The sequence below is a fragment of the Orbicella franksi genome, chromosome 5 (genome assembly GCF_964199315.1).
Source record: "Orbicella franksi chromosome 5, jaOrbFran1.1, whole genome shotgun sequence".
In the NCBI taxonomy this organism is placed as follows: domain Eukaryota; kingdom Metazoa; phylum Cnidaria; class Anthozoa; order Scleractinia; family Merulinidae; genus Orbicella; species Orbicella franksi.
In genome coordinates, this window is record NC_138149.1 from 26,442,505 (window position 1) to 26,459,347 (window position 16,843).

The window sequence follows — 16,843 nt, forward strand, 5'->3', positions numbered from 1 at the left end:
CTAGATTAGAAAGTAAATCATTTTTTTTAAATGTTATAATCATATGATACCGATGTCACGATGAACGTATGTCATATGTTTTGATTAGGGCGGGAAGGGGGGCAATGTACTACTGTAAATCTCGGATAGGTGTGTACCGCGAAGGGTGTTAAACCCTGACCCTATTTAAGGATGAAGCAAACACAAATTGAATAAATAAACAATAGCCTCCATTTTGCGCGAAAATATGCTCGGATATTTGTCCGCCTAAATTATCTGTTCCCAGAAGCGAACAGTTTTCCGAGAATAGAACGTAGCTCGAGGAAAAATGTGAGCTTTGAGGAACAGATAATGTCCAAGGACAAATATACAAGCATATTTTCGCGCCAAATGAGGCTGTTGTGTTAATTATCCTTCAAATATTTTTTGCAACACGGGCGGTTTTGAAAATTGAGGAATATCACTTGGATATTTCCCAGTTTTAGCTAGGGAATATTCAGTCACGTGACTCGTTTAAACCAAACGCGTGAGAGCGAAAATATTTGATGGATTATAATTGCTAATATAATTTAGGTGTCCTATCCAAGGAGCCACACTGGGAACACAATGCCAACAGTGGCAAAAATGATACCCTATTTGAGGATCGAAAACCTTAAAAGTCATACCCTAACCCTCGGCAGAAATCTTTATAGCATACCTCCCCCGGGGTTTTGATCTCTCTTTTTCCAAACCTTCTTTCGCTCGATATTCAAGATAGAACATGCAGAAATGGAAGAACTATGGCACAACTATGGCGCAACTTAGAAAGAAGCTCTTAATTTTGAACCTGAACAGGATACACAACAATACTATTTATTATTCGGCATAATAAACCTTTCCTTTTAAATTTCCCACTATCTTTTTTTTTTTTTGCTAAACTGGTGGGTAAAACAAAAATAAGATCGACGAAGTGCCCCATCCAATAAACTATAATACTTTATTGAATCACTAACAATACTTTACTGAAATCGTCAAATTATGCTCTCAGATACAAAGCAAAAGACCTTTACACGGTACGGTATGTACAGAATAGTCATCTTGTAGACCATAAAACGACATAGCAATAAACGAATTGTGTTCCTCGGTTGCTTGTACCAGCGCGTCCGTAAAGTTCTAGTTTTGTCGACGAAATCCTAACTTGTCTATTGATCACGCTTGCAGCAGATTGGAGGGCATGCTGGAGTACAAGCGCTTGGCTGGCATGTTGGAGGACAAATCATTGGCGGTGGGGGTGGTGGCGGTGGTGGCGGTGGTGGGGGTGGTGGAGGAGGTGGTGGTGGTGGGCAGCAGGTGGGAGCACACGATGGTTGACAAGCTGGCATCGGAGGAGGGGGAGGTGGCATCATAACGGGTGGTTGGCAGCAGCTCGGATCACAAGTTGGGGCGCACATTTGCATGCATGGCGGAGGACAGGGTGGTGGGGGTGGGGGTGGCTCAAGTGGCGGAGGAGGTATGGCGGGACCGGGTTCGTAGCGGGGGCGTGGTACCCAGTGCTCTGGTCCTGGAGGGCGAATGCATGGTGGAGGACACATCGGTTGAGCTGCGTAGGAAAGAAAAGATGAAATACATGTTCAGTTTTATCAGCAAGTTGAAAGCGATGAAATGTTTAGACTTATCACTGTCAAATGGGTAGACAAGCAGATAAAGCAGATAAAGAACAAGCAGATAAAGAACAAACAAACAAACAAACAAACAAAAAAAACTAAAATAATAAACGAAATAGCAATCAAAGGAGAAAAACAAAAGAAATCACATGTAACTCCCAAACACTAATCAAACTGACTGACTGACTAACATAGTTAGTAGATAACTAAAGTAATAAATTCTAAGTAATAGGAATGACTGCAGATACAAAAAGCAGGCAAAAAGACAACAAACAAACAAACAAAAAAACAAGCAAACAAAGAAACGAATTATCCTACTCTCTGGCGCTTGTTCTTCTTCATTGCCACTTCCACTTTCCTCTGCACTTCCGGATTCCGCAGCTTCATCTGTCAATGAAATAAGACCGTTTGTGATAATATTGGCGTTCTAATGCAACATCTTATCTGCACAGCTCCGTAGTAAATTTCCACACCTTTCGTCGTCAGAAGTTTAAATATTTCGCAAAAAAGTGAAGTTATATATTTTCTCTATGACTGTGAATTTCCCCTTTGTAATCTTGCAAACCCGGTTTTAATTGTTTATTAGACAATTATACCAATTAAGGAAAAGCTCAATCTTACAGAACATTGGAAACGCGCCAAGTGATGCAATCAAAACTGGAGAATGTCGAAGGATGTCCCAAATACTGTAAATTAATTTACTAAATTATTCTACTAACTTTTAAAATGCCCGCAAAAAAAGTAATGTGATCGGTGTTTTATTCGATCAGTAAATAGACTATTTTTGATAGACATTTTTCTTTCATGGGTTTTTGCTGAATAATCAGTGCCCCAGCCCAACCCCCCTTGAACGACTTGTTTTAAACCAGTGACACAATATGGCTTGCGAAAGACACTTGGGTTAAAACCATAGTTGAAGTTACTACATGGTAAATGTGAGGTTTCGTCTTGTTGTGGTATACCTGTCGGTGAAATCGTCGGTGGTGTTGTAGGCTTTGAGGCAGGTTTAACTCTTCTTGGATTTATGGCAAAACACACTACATATGGCTTCGGAGTGAAGGTTTGAAAACCTGGAATAAGAAAGGTTAGAAAGGAATGGAGAGGCCAAGAAGATCAGAAATGAAACGTTTGGTTTTGAGTTTGTTCAAGGAACGTCTGGGCGAAAAAAAAAACGCGTAACTCTTTTAAAAGTTGTGCTGTGTTACAATTTGTTCAGAAAATTTACCGACTGATTTGAGGAAATTTCATTTATTACAGTTGGGTATCAAATTTTAAACTTTTTGTTAATTGGTATTTGTCACAACTGATGAAAATTCAAATTTTTATCTATTTGGCAGGCTAGATTTCAGGTAAAAAATTGTAAATAATAATAATTCAGTGCCAAATTAAACCCAATGTTTATAGCAGACGTTTTCGGGCCTAGCCCTTCCTCAGTGCTAAGTTTAGTTCTGATTCAAAACTAAACTTAGCACCAAGGAAGGGGCTAGGCCCGAAAACGTCTGCTATAAACACTGAGTTTATTTGGCACTGAATTATTACTATTTACAACTTTTGAACTGTTTACTGTGCCACGCAGCAACTGACCCTTTTGGATTACAAATATAGATTTCAGGTATCTTTTCTTAACAAGAGGTTAGTCAGAATTAATTTAGTGAGTTTCAACCGGTTAATCAGCTGAGCTGGTTAGCAATTTTAAAGGCATTATTTTACAGAGTTTAGTAGGTTATCTGATCCGCGCTTGAAGCGGTATGCATTAATTAACTGTGCCTACCATGTTGAATAGTTTTGGCGAATACGGTGGATGAAATGTGGCAAGTTGAGAGACGATCATTCCATTGTTTTACGATAACTGCAGAAATTCTCGCGCGCTCATTGGCTAATTTTCATTGTCAATAAGCGGACAGACGCATGAATTTATAATTTATACGATGTGTCATTGGTCAACGAGCGGGAGCGGAAATTTTGCCGGGACAATTTGACAATTTGTTATCGTAAAAAAAAAGCAAATTGACGTCAGTTTTTCATGCGTTGTGACGAAATTCATGATCAATAACAGGACAGACGCATGGAAAACTGACGTCAAATTGTTAATTTGCATTTTTAGCTTGGTTAACATTGCGACAGAGCTCCATTACATCTGATACCACGTGCTTTCAAACTTTGCTATATTTAGAAACTAAATGAATGCGTCCCATTGGCTTCCAGTTCCCTATCTTTAACAATGTAATGCAAACATCAAATAGAATGACAAGATATTTGTTAGGCATCTACATGCTCTTAGTTCCTTAAGGTGGCAAACAATAATCGTCAAAGTAATCAAAAATCTCTTCATGATCATTAATTCTAAAAATTGCCAGGCTCCTACAACCACTCACTAATAACATTGTTATGAAAGCAGAAGACAAAAATGATATCAATGCAAAGTTGACTGAATAGAAAAGTGGTTCCGAGAGCAAACATGCATTCTCTAAACAACGCCTTTCTGATGAAAATAAGTTTTCTCCGTCTTTTTATTTGTGTTGGTAGTAGTTAAGGAAGTAGGTAAGACAAGAGTTGAGGAGAGAGAATGAAGTTGATGGACACTCACAAAGCCATATGTAGGTGTGACAAGTCCTTGATCACGTGATAAAATTCATGAAACCATGGAAGGTCAGTGTCGATGGTGATACGCTTGTGGTTCGTTGTGTATGTGGCGTTTTGTAGAGCCCCAATTAATGAATTATTAGCGGCAATGAGATAAAACAGTGTGAATTTTAAGTTTCGTATATTATGTAGTTTGTTAATATTTCCTTCTCCACGCATAAAGGCAAGCATTCCCAGTAAGCAGTCCCCAAAAGTACCTAACAGTAGTTAGTCCAGTTGAGTTACCATTAAAAGAAAAACACTACTAAAAGTGTGAAGCATTCTTGTCGGTGCTAATTTCATTTCCCCAGTTTAGCATTCAGTATCATAGGCGGTGCCCCACAATGTGTTCCCTTCACCTTTGAACGCTACTTATAACTGAAAACTGAATTACTTGAAGGTCTTAAATGGATAACAATTTAAACCACATGTATACAGCCCCTCCAAAGAACAACAATGGGTTAAACGTTTTATAACAGACTACAACAACTATTTTGGCGTTTAGAGTATGCTTTTATAATCGACACATAAATTAAAATAACTTATTTAAACTTAGGTCTTCGCTATGATTGCGTCATCAAATTGTGTTTAACTAATGGCGCCGGGAGCTCCGACAAACGAAACAACAAAGCAAATACATTACTCTTGTTGAGGGTCGACGTAAGCGAGGTCTATTGCCATTCGCCTCTAAAGAGGGTAAGAGAAACCTTCATGGGCCATGTCTCATCTCGCAATTGCTCGTGGGACCGCTCCTGAGAACAATATGGCTTCTTATCTTACGTTTTTCCCTCATTAACTGCTCGAACATTTATGCTCATTATGTTTTCATACCTTGGAAGTCATACTCGTTTGCTAGATAACCTCTCTTTACAGCTTGTTCATCATTATCTGAAGGTGAATAGAACACGACGATCAGAATTTTAAAATTTCTAGTTTGGTAAAACAGAGCAAACCTAGAAACAGGACTTCGAACTACAGGAATAGAGCTAACAGACGAAACACAGGGCTGGGCCGAGTAGAAATCTTGAACACAATTGACATTGATTGTATCAAGTAGAACGATTAAGACACCCAGTGAAAGAAAAAATATTTAGTAATGCGCTATTTATTGGTCAAAGTTTTCACAGTTGCGAGTAGTCGTAGCAAGGAGATGATATTAAATGAGGTCAGATAATCTTTGACATTGATAGGATGTGAACCCGCAACCTCCTGAACTGATCTGATAACTCTGTTGACCTAGGTACGAGGCCAGAGGTCACTTAAAATCGATGTTATGTTACGACAAGCGAACATGTAAATGAACTAGTAAAGAAGTAGGCGCTTTTCTTAAATGACGTATGACAAACGTGTGTCACGTGATCTCACCTGTATCATCACTATCTGCATTTTCTTCATCGACGGCTGTGTCTGTAGCCTCGTCCCCATCATCCTGCGCCTCGCTATCGATCTCTTCTGTGTTCTCTTTACCTTCATCTTAGAACAAGCAAATGTAGCAGATTTTATGTTGATCTCAGAATCAACCCTTGTGCCTCTGTTTCAAAATGAGTCTCAGTGCAAAACCTTTCATTTAAAAATGAGTTTGATACATACATGAAAATGAACCTTTAGGCGAAACACATTTTCATATGACTGGTTGCGCACGAGGCCTCGTTTTGACACTGAGGCAAAAGCCATTTCGGAAATGACCTATTAGCCTCTATTGATAAAATTTGTGTTCTTAGATGTTGGTTGTTTTGGTTGGTTTGGTGTCAAGGCGCCACGTGACTGCATTACTACTTAGCAGGCAACCCACAAGGACTGTAATGGCAACTAGTAAATACCAAAACTGTTAGGAAACTTGCTTTTTAATCACTTTTACGAGTGATTAATAACGAATTTTTCTTAACAATGACAGGCAGATAGAGAGCGAGAACGTGATCTTTGTCTTGAAGTGAGGCCAAATTATCAAGGTAAACAGCAAAAGAAATGTTTCGTGGCTTTTGCGAAAACAGAGTGATAACAACGTGGGGAAAGTCAAAAACTAGAAAAGGCTTGAGATAAGAAATGTAAAGGATCAGAGCTGCGTCCCCTAGGTCTTTGTTCGTTCAGTCGATCACAGATTGTCTCAAGCAGTTACATAGGTTGACCCTTAGAATTATTCAGTTATAACCCAGGTGTACGTTATAGTTCAAAAAGAAGAACTTTATCACAGTGGAGCTTCGGATCATGTGTTGTTTGCCCTAAGTCACGCACAGTCATCCAAAGTGTCTCGTTTGTAAGTCATTTCTGACAAAAACTGCTTACAGCTGTAATGATTGTTAGTGTTATGCCATCACACATATCTACTCTCAGTATGCTTCAGTAGTTGACTTAATAGGCTGGTTAAAGAAACACTTACCTTTTGTAATACTTGCTAGATCTAAGAGAGACAAACAAAGTACTTTAAGTGTGTAGTAATTCGCTGGTACTGCTCGCAGACAGAACTTCATAGCGCAGAATTATTTCAAAACCGTTTGGAAATAGTTGTGTTCAAATGATTGGATTTTGCCAGACGACGTCTCTTTCGGGTCTTATTATGGGCTTCATTGGAGGGTGGTAAAAATTTAATTTTATGATTTAAATAATGTCTTTAATTTAACTTTCTTTCTTTTCTGGTTTAGTCTTAATTTGATTAATTACCTTCCGTGTGAGAAATTCCAAATCAGGCGACCGGTCTCAATATCGAATTTATTGCACTACTGCTCAGACAATATCAAGGCTTACCTCTTAAACTTCTCGCCCGCACGAGGTGGCTGGTGAATGAAACGTAGAGTAGCACGGCTAAGAGCGCGCCGCTCATGATTTTAAAGTGCATATCGTGACCCTGGTAGATATGGGAAATAAAAAAACTTGTTTAAAACCAATCACGAGGTCATAATGGAGTACTACGAAGGTTTAACCCTAAGTGCGATCAAAATATTTTTTCTCCCAACAATGTCAAGTAATGTCAATCAACCAGTTGATGAGAACTTAGAAAACCATCACGTGGGAATATTGTCCTCATATAATAACAGACTTTTAAGACTATTAAGAAACGAAATGAAATATGTAGTAAAGGGAGCTATATTTTTGAACTTGAGAAGAAAAAAAAACCGTTCGGGATTTCTAACAATATAGGCGTATTACATTAAGTCAGAACCCTTCACAACAGGTAATTCCTTCTTTAACATGTCGACACATGGAAGAAGTTACCAGCCATTAAACCCTTAAATGCTTTAACGGTATCTTTGAATTCACGAATCACTTCCTTGTAGGTAAAATAACGTAGGACTTCGATTCAAACATTCAACCGCGCAGTCTAAGCTAAGAGTCCGCGTTTCAAAATGGAACTATTTGCGTTAAGAGTAGTATTTATGTGACGGACCAGTTGACCGTGCGGTTCTTTGTTTAAATCGCTTAGTTGCTTTTCCACAAGTAGCTACAGTTAAAACAAAACAAATTAACATCTAAAAAGTCAAAATGGAAATTTGAAAATACGATACCTTCCCCTTTTTGGTCCAGTAGTAAAGAGGAGAGGGTTGTTATAGAAATCACCTTTCCGAAATTCCTCTATTCGCTGAATTATTTAACTTGCCCAGCTGGTACTTGCCCTGGTCTGTGTAAACAGCGCATGCACATTGACCCGGTGAGTCATTTGATGATAAGATCATTGAGCGAATCAAGATGTGATCTTGTTTCCGACCCGCGGCAAGGTTCTTTTAAACCAAAAATGCTTAATGAAAAAGTAAGAAAGAATTAAAAAGTAATTTCGTGGTAGACGTTTTAAGTTTACAAGTATCTGTTTGAAAATCAACTAGAGATTTCGTGGAACTGAAAAAGGAAAGAAGATTTTAAAACTTCAGCAGTTCCCTTTAATCTATTACAATAGAAAGATTAAAACATTTTTGTCAACAGGTTCGCGATAGAAGAGACAAGATATTCTTCTCTATGTTTCAAAAAAGTCGCAACAACAGTATTTTATTTTGTGAAATACTAACTGTAATATCAGTATGAAAAAACCGTGAGTAAGATCCATCAATCAAGGGAGTGATGCGATATAATTTCCCGGTGAAGTATGTGATATCACATCTCTGATCGTATTACCGATGTCCTTCCGAAATTAAAAGTTCCGAACATGATTTGATTCTCTTCTGCTCTTGGTAAGTCGATCATTGCCGGGTGGCATGTGTCTTTGAGGGTGGTGGCTGGTGCGCTACTACCAGCTTACTTATCAGTTGTCAGCGGAGCTCCAGCTGCCCGAAGGGCCCCAAGCAGAGCCCCATACTTATATAGGAAAGAAAAGGAAACCCATGAATTGATTTTCTCATGTTTATCGCGGCTAGGGTTATTGCTCGTGGGCGCGTCCGCACGACGGCGACGGCGGAGTCGCGCAAGATGGTGGCCATACTCCAGCTAATAGGTTGACAGAGGCATGCAGCCTTGGTTTCCAGTGTACTTCTTTGATTTTGGACATCCATGTTATGATCAATTGACACCTGCCAAAACAAGGTATCCGCTGACTAGTATCACTTGACTATATCGCCGGCTCAAGTTTGGAGGTTATCGAGTTCACGTGTTTTTTGAAGTCGACCGCTGATCAAGTACTAGTTTTCGATTGGATCGCGAGCTCATGCCAGGTTAACTTTTTGTCATCAGGTCAGGGCTGTTCGGAAGCCGGCTAACGCTAACCCAGGTTTAAAAGTTAACCGAAGTGTAAAGTTTTCTAGTATAAAAATGCTTTTCACTGCTTTTGTTTTGTGTGGTTTAAAATTGTTCAAACTCAAAACAGAAGGCCAAACAACGTAACCAGAAAACCTCACCGCAAAGTTACAAAACTCAAATCAAAATTTCCTCTTATCCTGGGTTACTTTAATCGGGCTTTGAACAACTGGGCCCAGGAGCTCCGCTCTTAGGCTTGGCTAAATTTAAATGTTGGGTTCCATTTTGTTATTTACCCATTAATAAGGTTCGCGAAAATACGTCGACCATGTTGCACAGTCCAAATCCACACGAAAAACTCTTCGAGTGAACTTTTATGCAAAACGAAAAACACTTAACAAAAAACTGCTATTGCCTCGAATATTTTAAGTCATGCTTTGAACAACCGGGGTTAGGTTTACCAATGCTCACGTGTGAAGGAAAATAAAGCTAGATTTGAGATTATTAAATAAGTGTCAGTCAACCAGACGGCCAGGCAGTCCGTCCGTCTGTCCGTCGTTCCGTCCGTCCGTCCGTCCGTCCGTCAGTTAGTCAGTCAGCAAGTCAGTCAGTTAGGCAGTCAGTCAGTCAGTCAGTCAGTCATGCAGTCAGTCAGTCAGACAATCAGACAGTCAGAATGTTGGCGTTTCAGTTGATCCTTTTGAAGTTTGACTTTTTGGGATCGAAATGTTTTAATTTCAGTTTGTATATTTCCTCTTGCTTTGTCCGAGTGAAGAATGTTAGGAGTTAATTTAAAATCCGCAAAACTCGATTAACATGTGGCTCCAATGCTGTGGATCAGTCAAGAAACACCTCATGGACAAAACATGATGAGAAATGCTAACGTCAATTAATGCATGTTTATCATCATGTTTCTTCGCAATTTTGGTTTCAAAGTTGCAATATTGTCGCCGCCATTTTGACCGAGTGGCCATATCGTGAGCCTGGACCCTTGGTGGTTTAATTTATCATTGGGGTTTTCTTTAGCTCATCTTAAGCTCGTCTGTTCCTAAGTGGCAGATATTCACATAAATCTTCGTTTCCGTATAGTTATCTTTTCTTGTATTTTACGGCAAGCAAACAACAGAATCGTATTACGTACGAAGAAGCAAATATGAGAAAAACTAAAAAATAGAGAGGACAGGAACATTTACACAAGTTAAATGATTTAATTAACTATTGCCATTATAACGGTTCTCACGATTTCTATTTAGAATCACGTCACTTGCTGTAGACTTTGCTGCTGATAGCAGCCAATACATCACTTGTTAAAGCTCTAGGCTTTTGCCATGTAGAATAACTATTTGCTGCTATGTTTGGCAAGAAGCCCTAACAAATGACCGAGACCAGTTTGGACAACTTGGATTATTTTCTGGAGCTCAAAGGAGAGCCACTCTTTAACCAACCTCAAAGCTGCTATTTACCTTCCCGGATCGCCAATTTCTTGTTCACGTCATTGTTTACACTATGTAAAACATCACAAAGTGTCCAGACTGGTTACGTTCGTTGACGACAATAGTGCTAGGAATGTGCTCACCGCTAAATGACTCGTTTGAATTGTTAAAAGTTATGCCAGGTCTGACCGCAAAATAAACTTTTATTCGACATTCTTAAATCAGAGGGCTTTCTATGCTGATAAGAAAACACGAAACACAAAGAAAGAACGTAAAAAAAAAATTGGTTATGGTACCAAGTTTGAAAAAAAAGGAAAAGAACCTTAAACACTCCCTGAACAGCATTTTTAAACATTTACACGCATTTTTATGACTGGGCGGTAACTCGTGTCACCTATTTCTTGAAAGAAGATAAAAGGCATTACTCAAAGTTAATTAAGACATTACTCAAAGTTAATTAAGCTTATAACAAGACACCGTGAAATTGAGGGCTTCTATCTAATAGAATTGATTTATACCTAGCTCTTAAGAATTATCTTAAGAAAGCTTGCTTTATAATACGCGGCAATATCATGTAACACAGTCTATAACAAAACAGGTATGCATAGTTCAGCAACCTTAGAGAGTTGCTTTAAGTTAAGTTAATAATAGTTGAAGTTAAGCTCACGTAGCCATAGCTATGACAACACACGCTTTCGTTTTATTACAATACCGCCCTAAAACCTGAGGTTTTTACTCCTTCAGAAAATCAGGTTTATACTTGTTAGGTACTTAGGTGTTGTAATCCTGTGTGTCCATACTGTTCGATTTAAGTTGCGTTCATCTGCGTCCGTTTGGACAGCAGCGTTGTGGGCATTGAGCCTGCGGTGCACATCCGCCAGGTACAGCGGGCTGGCAGGTTTGTGGACATGCTTGTTGTTGCACCTGAGGCATTGGTGGCATTGGAGGCATCACTGGCGGCTGTTGGGGGTATGGCATTGCCATGGGCATGCCCATACTCATGCCCATTGGAGCAGAACAGCAGCTTGGCAGGCAGGAGGGTGCACAAGCTTGTGAGCATGGCGAGGCGCAGCTGGAAGGCTGGGTCGGCTTGGTGTTGTTTGGTTTTGAGGGCTTGGCCGGAGGTAAGACTAGAAAATTTGGCGCGCTCAACGCAGGTTGTGCAGGTTGAGGGTACTGTGGTTGTGCACTGCAACAGGAAGATGGGCAAGCACTGGGACAAGGGACTACTGAACACTGCTGAGGACATTGTTGGGCTGCAGGCTGTGGAGGGTACTGGGGGGCTTGAGGAGCTGCGATTGCCTGGGCGGCCTGAGCCTGGGGAACCTGTGGTACCTGAGGGTACTGGCTGTACTGTTGCTGAGCCGCATATTGATAAGGATCAGGTTGGTATGGGGAAGGGTACGGGGCTTGACCCGTGGCTTGAGCCATAGGGTCAACAGGAGGACTGCAACAGGTTGAGATACATCCGGGTGCACAGACATCCGGGCATGCTCCAGGACAAGTTTGGCTGACTAAAAATGATGCAAAAGAAAAAAAATAACATTTAGCTCAAGTTACCTTAGACCTTATCGTCCTTTATGTTTCATCACGGAGTGATACAGTGCATTTGTCAAAAAGTCCAATCATTATTAAACTCAAATTAGCTGCTATAGCAACCCGTATTGACTAAATATCACTAAATATGTATTTCGTTTCTTTCTGTTACTTTTTTTGGACATAATAGACATTTTGACCACTAAACCTCAAAGCCAAATCAATAAATTTATGTTTCTTTTTTCAAACTTACCAAAATGTTAATATCTTACGCAATAGGTCTCAGAAGTAAATAACAGCAGCAATAAGAACAACCACAAAACAACAACAACAACAACAACAAAATACTATGATCTTACCTTTATTTTTTCCCGTGGCGTCCAAAATGGCTTGAATTGCTTTTCCAGCCTTAGCAAGATTTTCTTGAAAACAATAATCAATGGCAATGGAATTGGTCATTAGTTAATAATAAGCAACATTAAATGACGATATCTATAGACATCAGTCCAAATCATTTACCTATACTGGAGTCTAGAAGCTCTCTGAGAGATCCTTTATCAGCTTCAACTGTAATTTAAAATAAATTATTTATAAATATTACACTTTAATATTGTGGTAGTGGCCGCGTCGAAAGCTTTACTTCCTTGGCTACTACGACTTTTTTAAAAATAAAAGTAAGTCTAGATTATAATAAGAAAATGAATAGGTTTTTAAAATGATAGCTGAAATCTAATCTGAAAAACTAAAACCAAACCAATTACGTACCCATTACACTATTTATCCAATCTCAAACCGTAGTTAAACCAAAACCAAAATAATTGCTTCATTACTTTCGATGGTCAGTTGAAAACTGCTCTAATATTCAGTTATTAATAGAAATTGATAACTCTTCTCCGCAAATCTAGCCATATAGTAAGGTTATATTATTATATCCACCAACTTAAAACCATAAGTTGCAAAAAGGTTATAAAGTAAGAGAAATCGAAATTTTGAATTAATGTTCGTTTTGGATTTGGTTTAAGGCCCATCTATGAAGGGTACGATGAATACCCACTGGTCACGGATTCATCGGTTCCTTTGATGTACCATGATCCGAGTGATCTTGGATCACTGATCCTGATCCTGATCCAGATTATCCTAAAGGAACGCACACTAAACTAAGATTATCGTTAGATTTCGTTTAGATTCTGCTTCATAGAAAGGCAACATCAACAAAAATTTGAAATGTTACCCTCATCGTGAAGTTTCTTCTTTGATCGCTTGTCTGATTCACGGTCCTTCTCTTTGTTTTCTTCTTCGTCTATTAAGTTTTCTTCTCTGGTTTCTTCATCTTCTGCTTAAGACAAATAAGAAAGTGGGCATCATATACATGTATGTTGTTAATTTCAAACGGGTCTCTGTCTTTTAGTCCTTTTGAAGTGTATTGTTTTACAAAATCAAACTATGATGGCTGATTTCCCTGTACTGGGCTAGGCATAATTTTTAATCTATTTGAAATCATGCTAAAATGTATGAAAGGACTCTAACTGCAAAACCTCAGACTCCGTTCAGACATTTTGTATAGTCTCTGACCTTTTTCTTCCTCTTCGCTGTCAATTGCACTATCTTTTCCCACTCCACTCCCGCTGGAATCGTCTGGATTGGGACACAACAAGCAGTTAGCAACACCATAGTTAATTGAGGGAAATGGTTAGGAAACTTGACAAAGTTCTTTGTTGTATTTTTTGTTTGCTATTTTGGGGGTTGACCCTGCACCAAACCTGGTAAAATACAAAAGGTGGTTATGTGTGCTCATGCAACTAACCAATGGAAGCATTGCGATTATGTAATTCATGCATAGTTAATGAGCATAAAACCAAAGATTTGTAGGGTCACGGACCTTCCAACATATATCTTGGTCTGTTTGTTTGCTTCTTTGATGTTTACCCGCCTTCCTAACCATTTCCTTCCATTAACTATGGCAACACTCTATGAAAACAAAAACTTGCAAAGACATGCAAGACGACCAGTAGGAGACTTTACTAATTGTTATTATGGCTAAAAAGATCATTTGAAAGAAATAAGCAACCATCTTAGAACCGGCGTTGGATACTCAGGGCTCGGGCAAAATTTCACCAAAGTGATCGATAGATTGTGATTTGCTTAGCATCTTCTGTCTTCAATAAGTTAAAGCTCGCAGAAAAAGCAATTAACGCCTACTTCACAGTTAACAACGAATGGAAAAATCTTAGAGGACCACTATTTCCAATTTAGGGATTTTCCCAAACACTGAATATCCACCTTTCAGGAAGGCATCAATCATGGAAATAAGTCTTAGGGCAAATTTGGACTTTTGGCACGTTTTCACGCACGCCAAAAAAACAGTCGCACACGATTACAAGCTCACTTCCCCAGCCCCTCCCCTACTCCATCTATAATGCCGAACACTCATTAGCACCCTTTTATTACCTGAAATTTCTCTCGAGTTTTAACATTGTATTGGGTGGGGAAGGGGGAACAGCAATGTATTCTTAAAAGGGTATAAGTGCTTTTTCAGACTTCATTTAAAACAAAGATAATTTACTCTATTACATCAGCGTCCCAAGGACTTTTAATTTGTTCACGAATGTAGATGGCTAATTTTGGGGAGGATTTAATAGATCAACTTCCGCTGGTCAAAAGGACGAAAGCACGGGTATAAGGAGGAATAACTATTGCCACTGGTAATAGTGGTATTCAACCTAGCCCAGTCTTCCACCCAGGCATTCTCCCTAACGTTCCCGTAAATGATCATGAGGGGATGGGTTATAAAATCGTGACGCCACCGGTTGGCGGAAAGGGAAGGCTGCCACAAATCAGTTTGTACATACAGAAGATTTCTTAAAGCTGTTTTCACTGCTATACACAGCACTTCAAAACAATTAATTCCTGATGTTAAGGGTTGACGGACTCACCCGGCTTATCTTCCTGTTTGTCTTCTTTCTCTTTCACCTTTTTCTCAGTTTCGTGTTTTGCCACTTTATGTCGAAGATAGTTTTTGAGGTGGTGATGGTCTGTTATAAAAGGAAACACAATAACAAGTAAATAACAACAGCCGACCATTTATTTGCCACAAAATGTAGAAATGTATACATAAAACTGTAGATGAAATAAACTGAATTTGGCCAGAAAAATGCTCAGAAAAGTGAAAACTAAACGAGCCAAGTAGTCACTAAATATTGATCAACATAATGTCCCCGGGTGGGCGGGAGGGGAAGGGGGGTGGGTGGGTGGGGGGCCTGGTATACCATCTGATTATTTTCACTCACGTTCGGTTTTCTAAGATATTTAACATCCCCTTATGCTTTTTTAAAATCAGTGTCAAATTGGCTTTACGTTTGTAGTATATAACACTTATCGCACTCTACTGGGAGGTTGCATAAAAAAATGTTGAAACGCACGTTGGCGATTCCTTGCGTAGAGCTTATTGAATTATTTTAAGCCTGTTCAAGATCCATTACAAGGCTTCAAAACAATGTTTGTTCTAGCACCTCCCGGTAGACCGTGTTGCGGTTCTTAAAAATGTCTTCAATAAAGCACCTTGTAAGAACAATAGAACCCGGAAAATAATAAATCATTTAGATTTTAGAATTTTGCACACAGACTGATCTAAACAAGACTCGAAATACTACTAACTTCATGATTTTGCTTAATTTTCTAAAAGTTCTGACAAAATATTCCTTCCGTCTTACTTCCATAAATCTGTTTTTGTGATAGGCGCCGACGCCTAGAAAACATCTGGATGGTTCATTTTCAAAATGGCGTTTGATTAAATCACTCGGAAGTCGGCCCGACCCAATGATTTCTTGAATTAGGAACTAACTTTTAACTATATTTCTTCAATGGATCAATAACCAAGTCAAAGGATAGAAATTTTTAATCGTTAAAAGGTTGAAGTCGCCTCAAACAATGCAACTTCTACTTTTCCGATGGCCTGGTTAGCCAGGTGTGCAACTGATTTAGTTGAGTTCTACTCACAATTGGTTAAGACGACTAAAGCATTTCAAATCAAATTCAGCCCATAGGAAAATTCTAAAAGAGTCAAAATAACATAAGGAAGGCAAGAAACCTAACTGGTTTTGATTCAGGTGTATTTTTAGCATTTCACTTTTTACCGATTCGTATGCAAATAACGTTTAACTTACGGTGGTGTTTGCCCTTAGCCTCGCACGTCCATGTCGAAAAAATTAAAACCACTGCAACAATCAGCCAAAGGCTTAATATTCTCTTGTCCATCTGTTGAAGGAAACACAATTCATTTAACTGCGGCAAGCATTTTATTTTGCAAACAAATTTTCGAAAGAAAAGATCAATGGAACTCACTGTTATTGTTCGATATATATCCATTTTAATTGAAGGTCCAATGATTGGAGTATTGCAGTGGAAAGTGGGTGAATGGAAAATTGCAATCAGTCCTCCATAAAGAATAAAAATGGGGAAGAGGAAATCTCTGAATCGAAACTAAATGAGTTGCCTGAAATAATTCATAGCTTTTATAGTTCAAGACGCGGGAGAGATTCTTGAGGAACGCTTCAAAAGGTGATCATAAACCCAATGGAGTATTAAAAATGTCACATGGCTGGAACTAAAATTTCCAGTAGCAATTCACTAGATACTAAGTTTGAATGGTTTTCCAAACCTACCCCGTAGCTTTTGTGAATTTTCGTCCCCTAATTGTCGCTCGATCGCCAGCGCAAAAGTTATGGTACTCCTTTGTGATCCTTTGTTCCAGCTAACTCATAACTAATTTACGAGGCTTTGTTCGTGGTGCAAAAGAATTCTTTTTGTTTCAACGGGTGCTTGAGTGATTCACTGGCTGGAAGAACATGGATTTTTGAAATATGTGTAAACAATATCGATGAAGATACTTCAAGTGAATTATCCGCCAAGAGAAATCTCAACAGTGCGGTGAATTTTAATGTAATGAGCGTGGACGATGGGGAAAATCTTCTTCAT

The 16,843-nt window shown here is 39.0% G+C and overlaps 2 protein-coding genes across 2 annotated transcripts; both read right to left on the reverse strand.

Annotated features, from left to right (window-relative positions):
- Positions 1 to 882: 882 nt before the first annotated feature.
- LOC145486986 (uncharacterized) lies at positions 883 to 8,037 on the reverse strand. Its single transcript, XM_081465693.1, has 7 exons — positions 7,745 to 8,037; positions 6,987 to 7,086; positions 6,622 to 6,642; positions 5,610 to 5,717; positions 5,076 to 5,132; positions 1,941 to 2,009; positions 883 to 1,558 (listed from the first exon to the last, which is right to left on the reverse strand). Exons 2-7 carry the CDS (start codon positions 7,075 to 7,077, stop codon positions 1,161 to 1,163), a joined length of 744 nt encoding a protein of 247 aa, XP_081321819.1. The 5' UTR covers positions 7,078 to 7,086; positions 7,745 to 8,037; the 3' UTR covers positions 883 to 1,160.
- Positions 8,038 to 10,118: 2,081 nt separating this feature from the next.
- On the reverse strand, positions 10,119 to 16,597 carry LOC145487357 (uncharacterized). Its single transcript, XM_081466120.1, has 8 exons — positions 16,531 to 16,597; positions 16,033 to 16,123; positions 14,803 to 14,901; positions 13,442 to 13,504; positions 13,101 to 13,202; positions 12,389 to 12,436; positions 12,229 to 12,291; positions 10,119 to 11,847 (listed from the first exon to the last, which is right to left on the reverse strand). The coding sequence occupies exons 2-8, from the start codon at positions 16,121 to 16,123 to the stop codon at positions 11,153 to 11,155; spliced, it is 1,161 nt and encodes a 386-aa protein (XP_081322246.1). The 5' UTR covers positions 16,531 to 16,597; the 3' UTR covers positions 10,119 to 11,152.
- Positions 16,598 to 16,843: the final 246 nt, after the last annotated feature.

Bases quoted from the DNA above. Each gene is read 5' to 3' on its own strand.
- LOC145486986 (XM_081465693.1), bottom strand. From the start codon at position 7,077: ATGCACTTTAAAATCATGAGCGGCGCGCTCTTAGCCGTGCTACTCTAC. The intron at 5,133-5,609 runs GTGAGATCACGT...ATTCACCTTCAG, and splicing joins TGCAGATAGTGATGATACAG to ATAATGATGAACAAGCTGTA. The intron at 2,010-5,075 runs GTATGAAAACAT...TTTCATTGACAG, and splicing joins AAACGAGTATGACTTCCAAG to ATGAAGCTGCGGAATCCGGA.
- LOC145487357 (XM_081466120.1), bottom strand. From the start codon at position 16,123: ATGGACAAGAGAATATTAAGCCTTTGGCTGATTGTTGCAGTGGTTTTA. The intron at 13,505-14,802 runs GTGAGTCCGTCA...GTCCCAATCCAG, and splicing joins CAAACAGGAAGATAAGCCGG to ACGATTCCAGCGGGAGTGGA. The intron at 12,292-12,388 runs GTAAATGATTTG...ATTGTTTTCAAG, and splicing joins GCTTCTAGACTCCAGTATAG to AAAATCTTGCTAAGGCTGGA.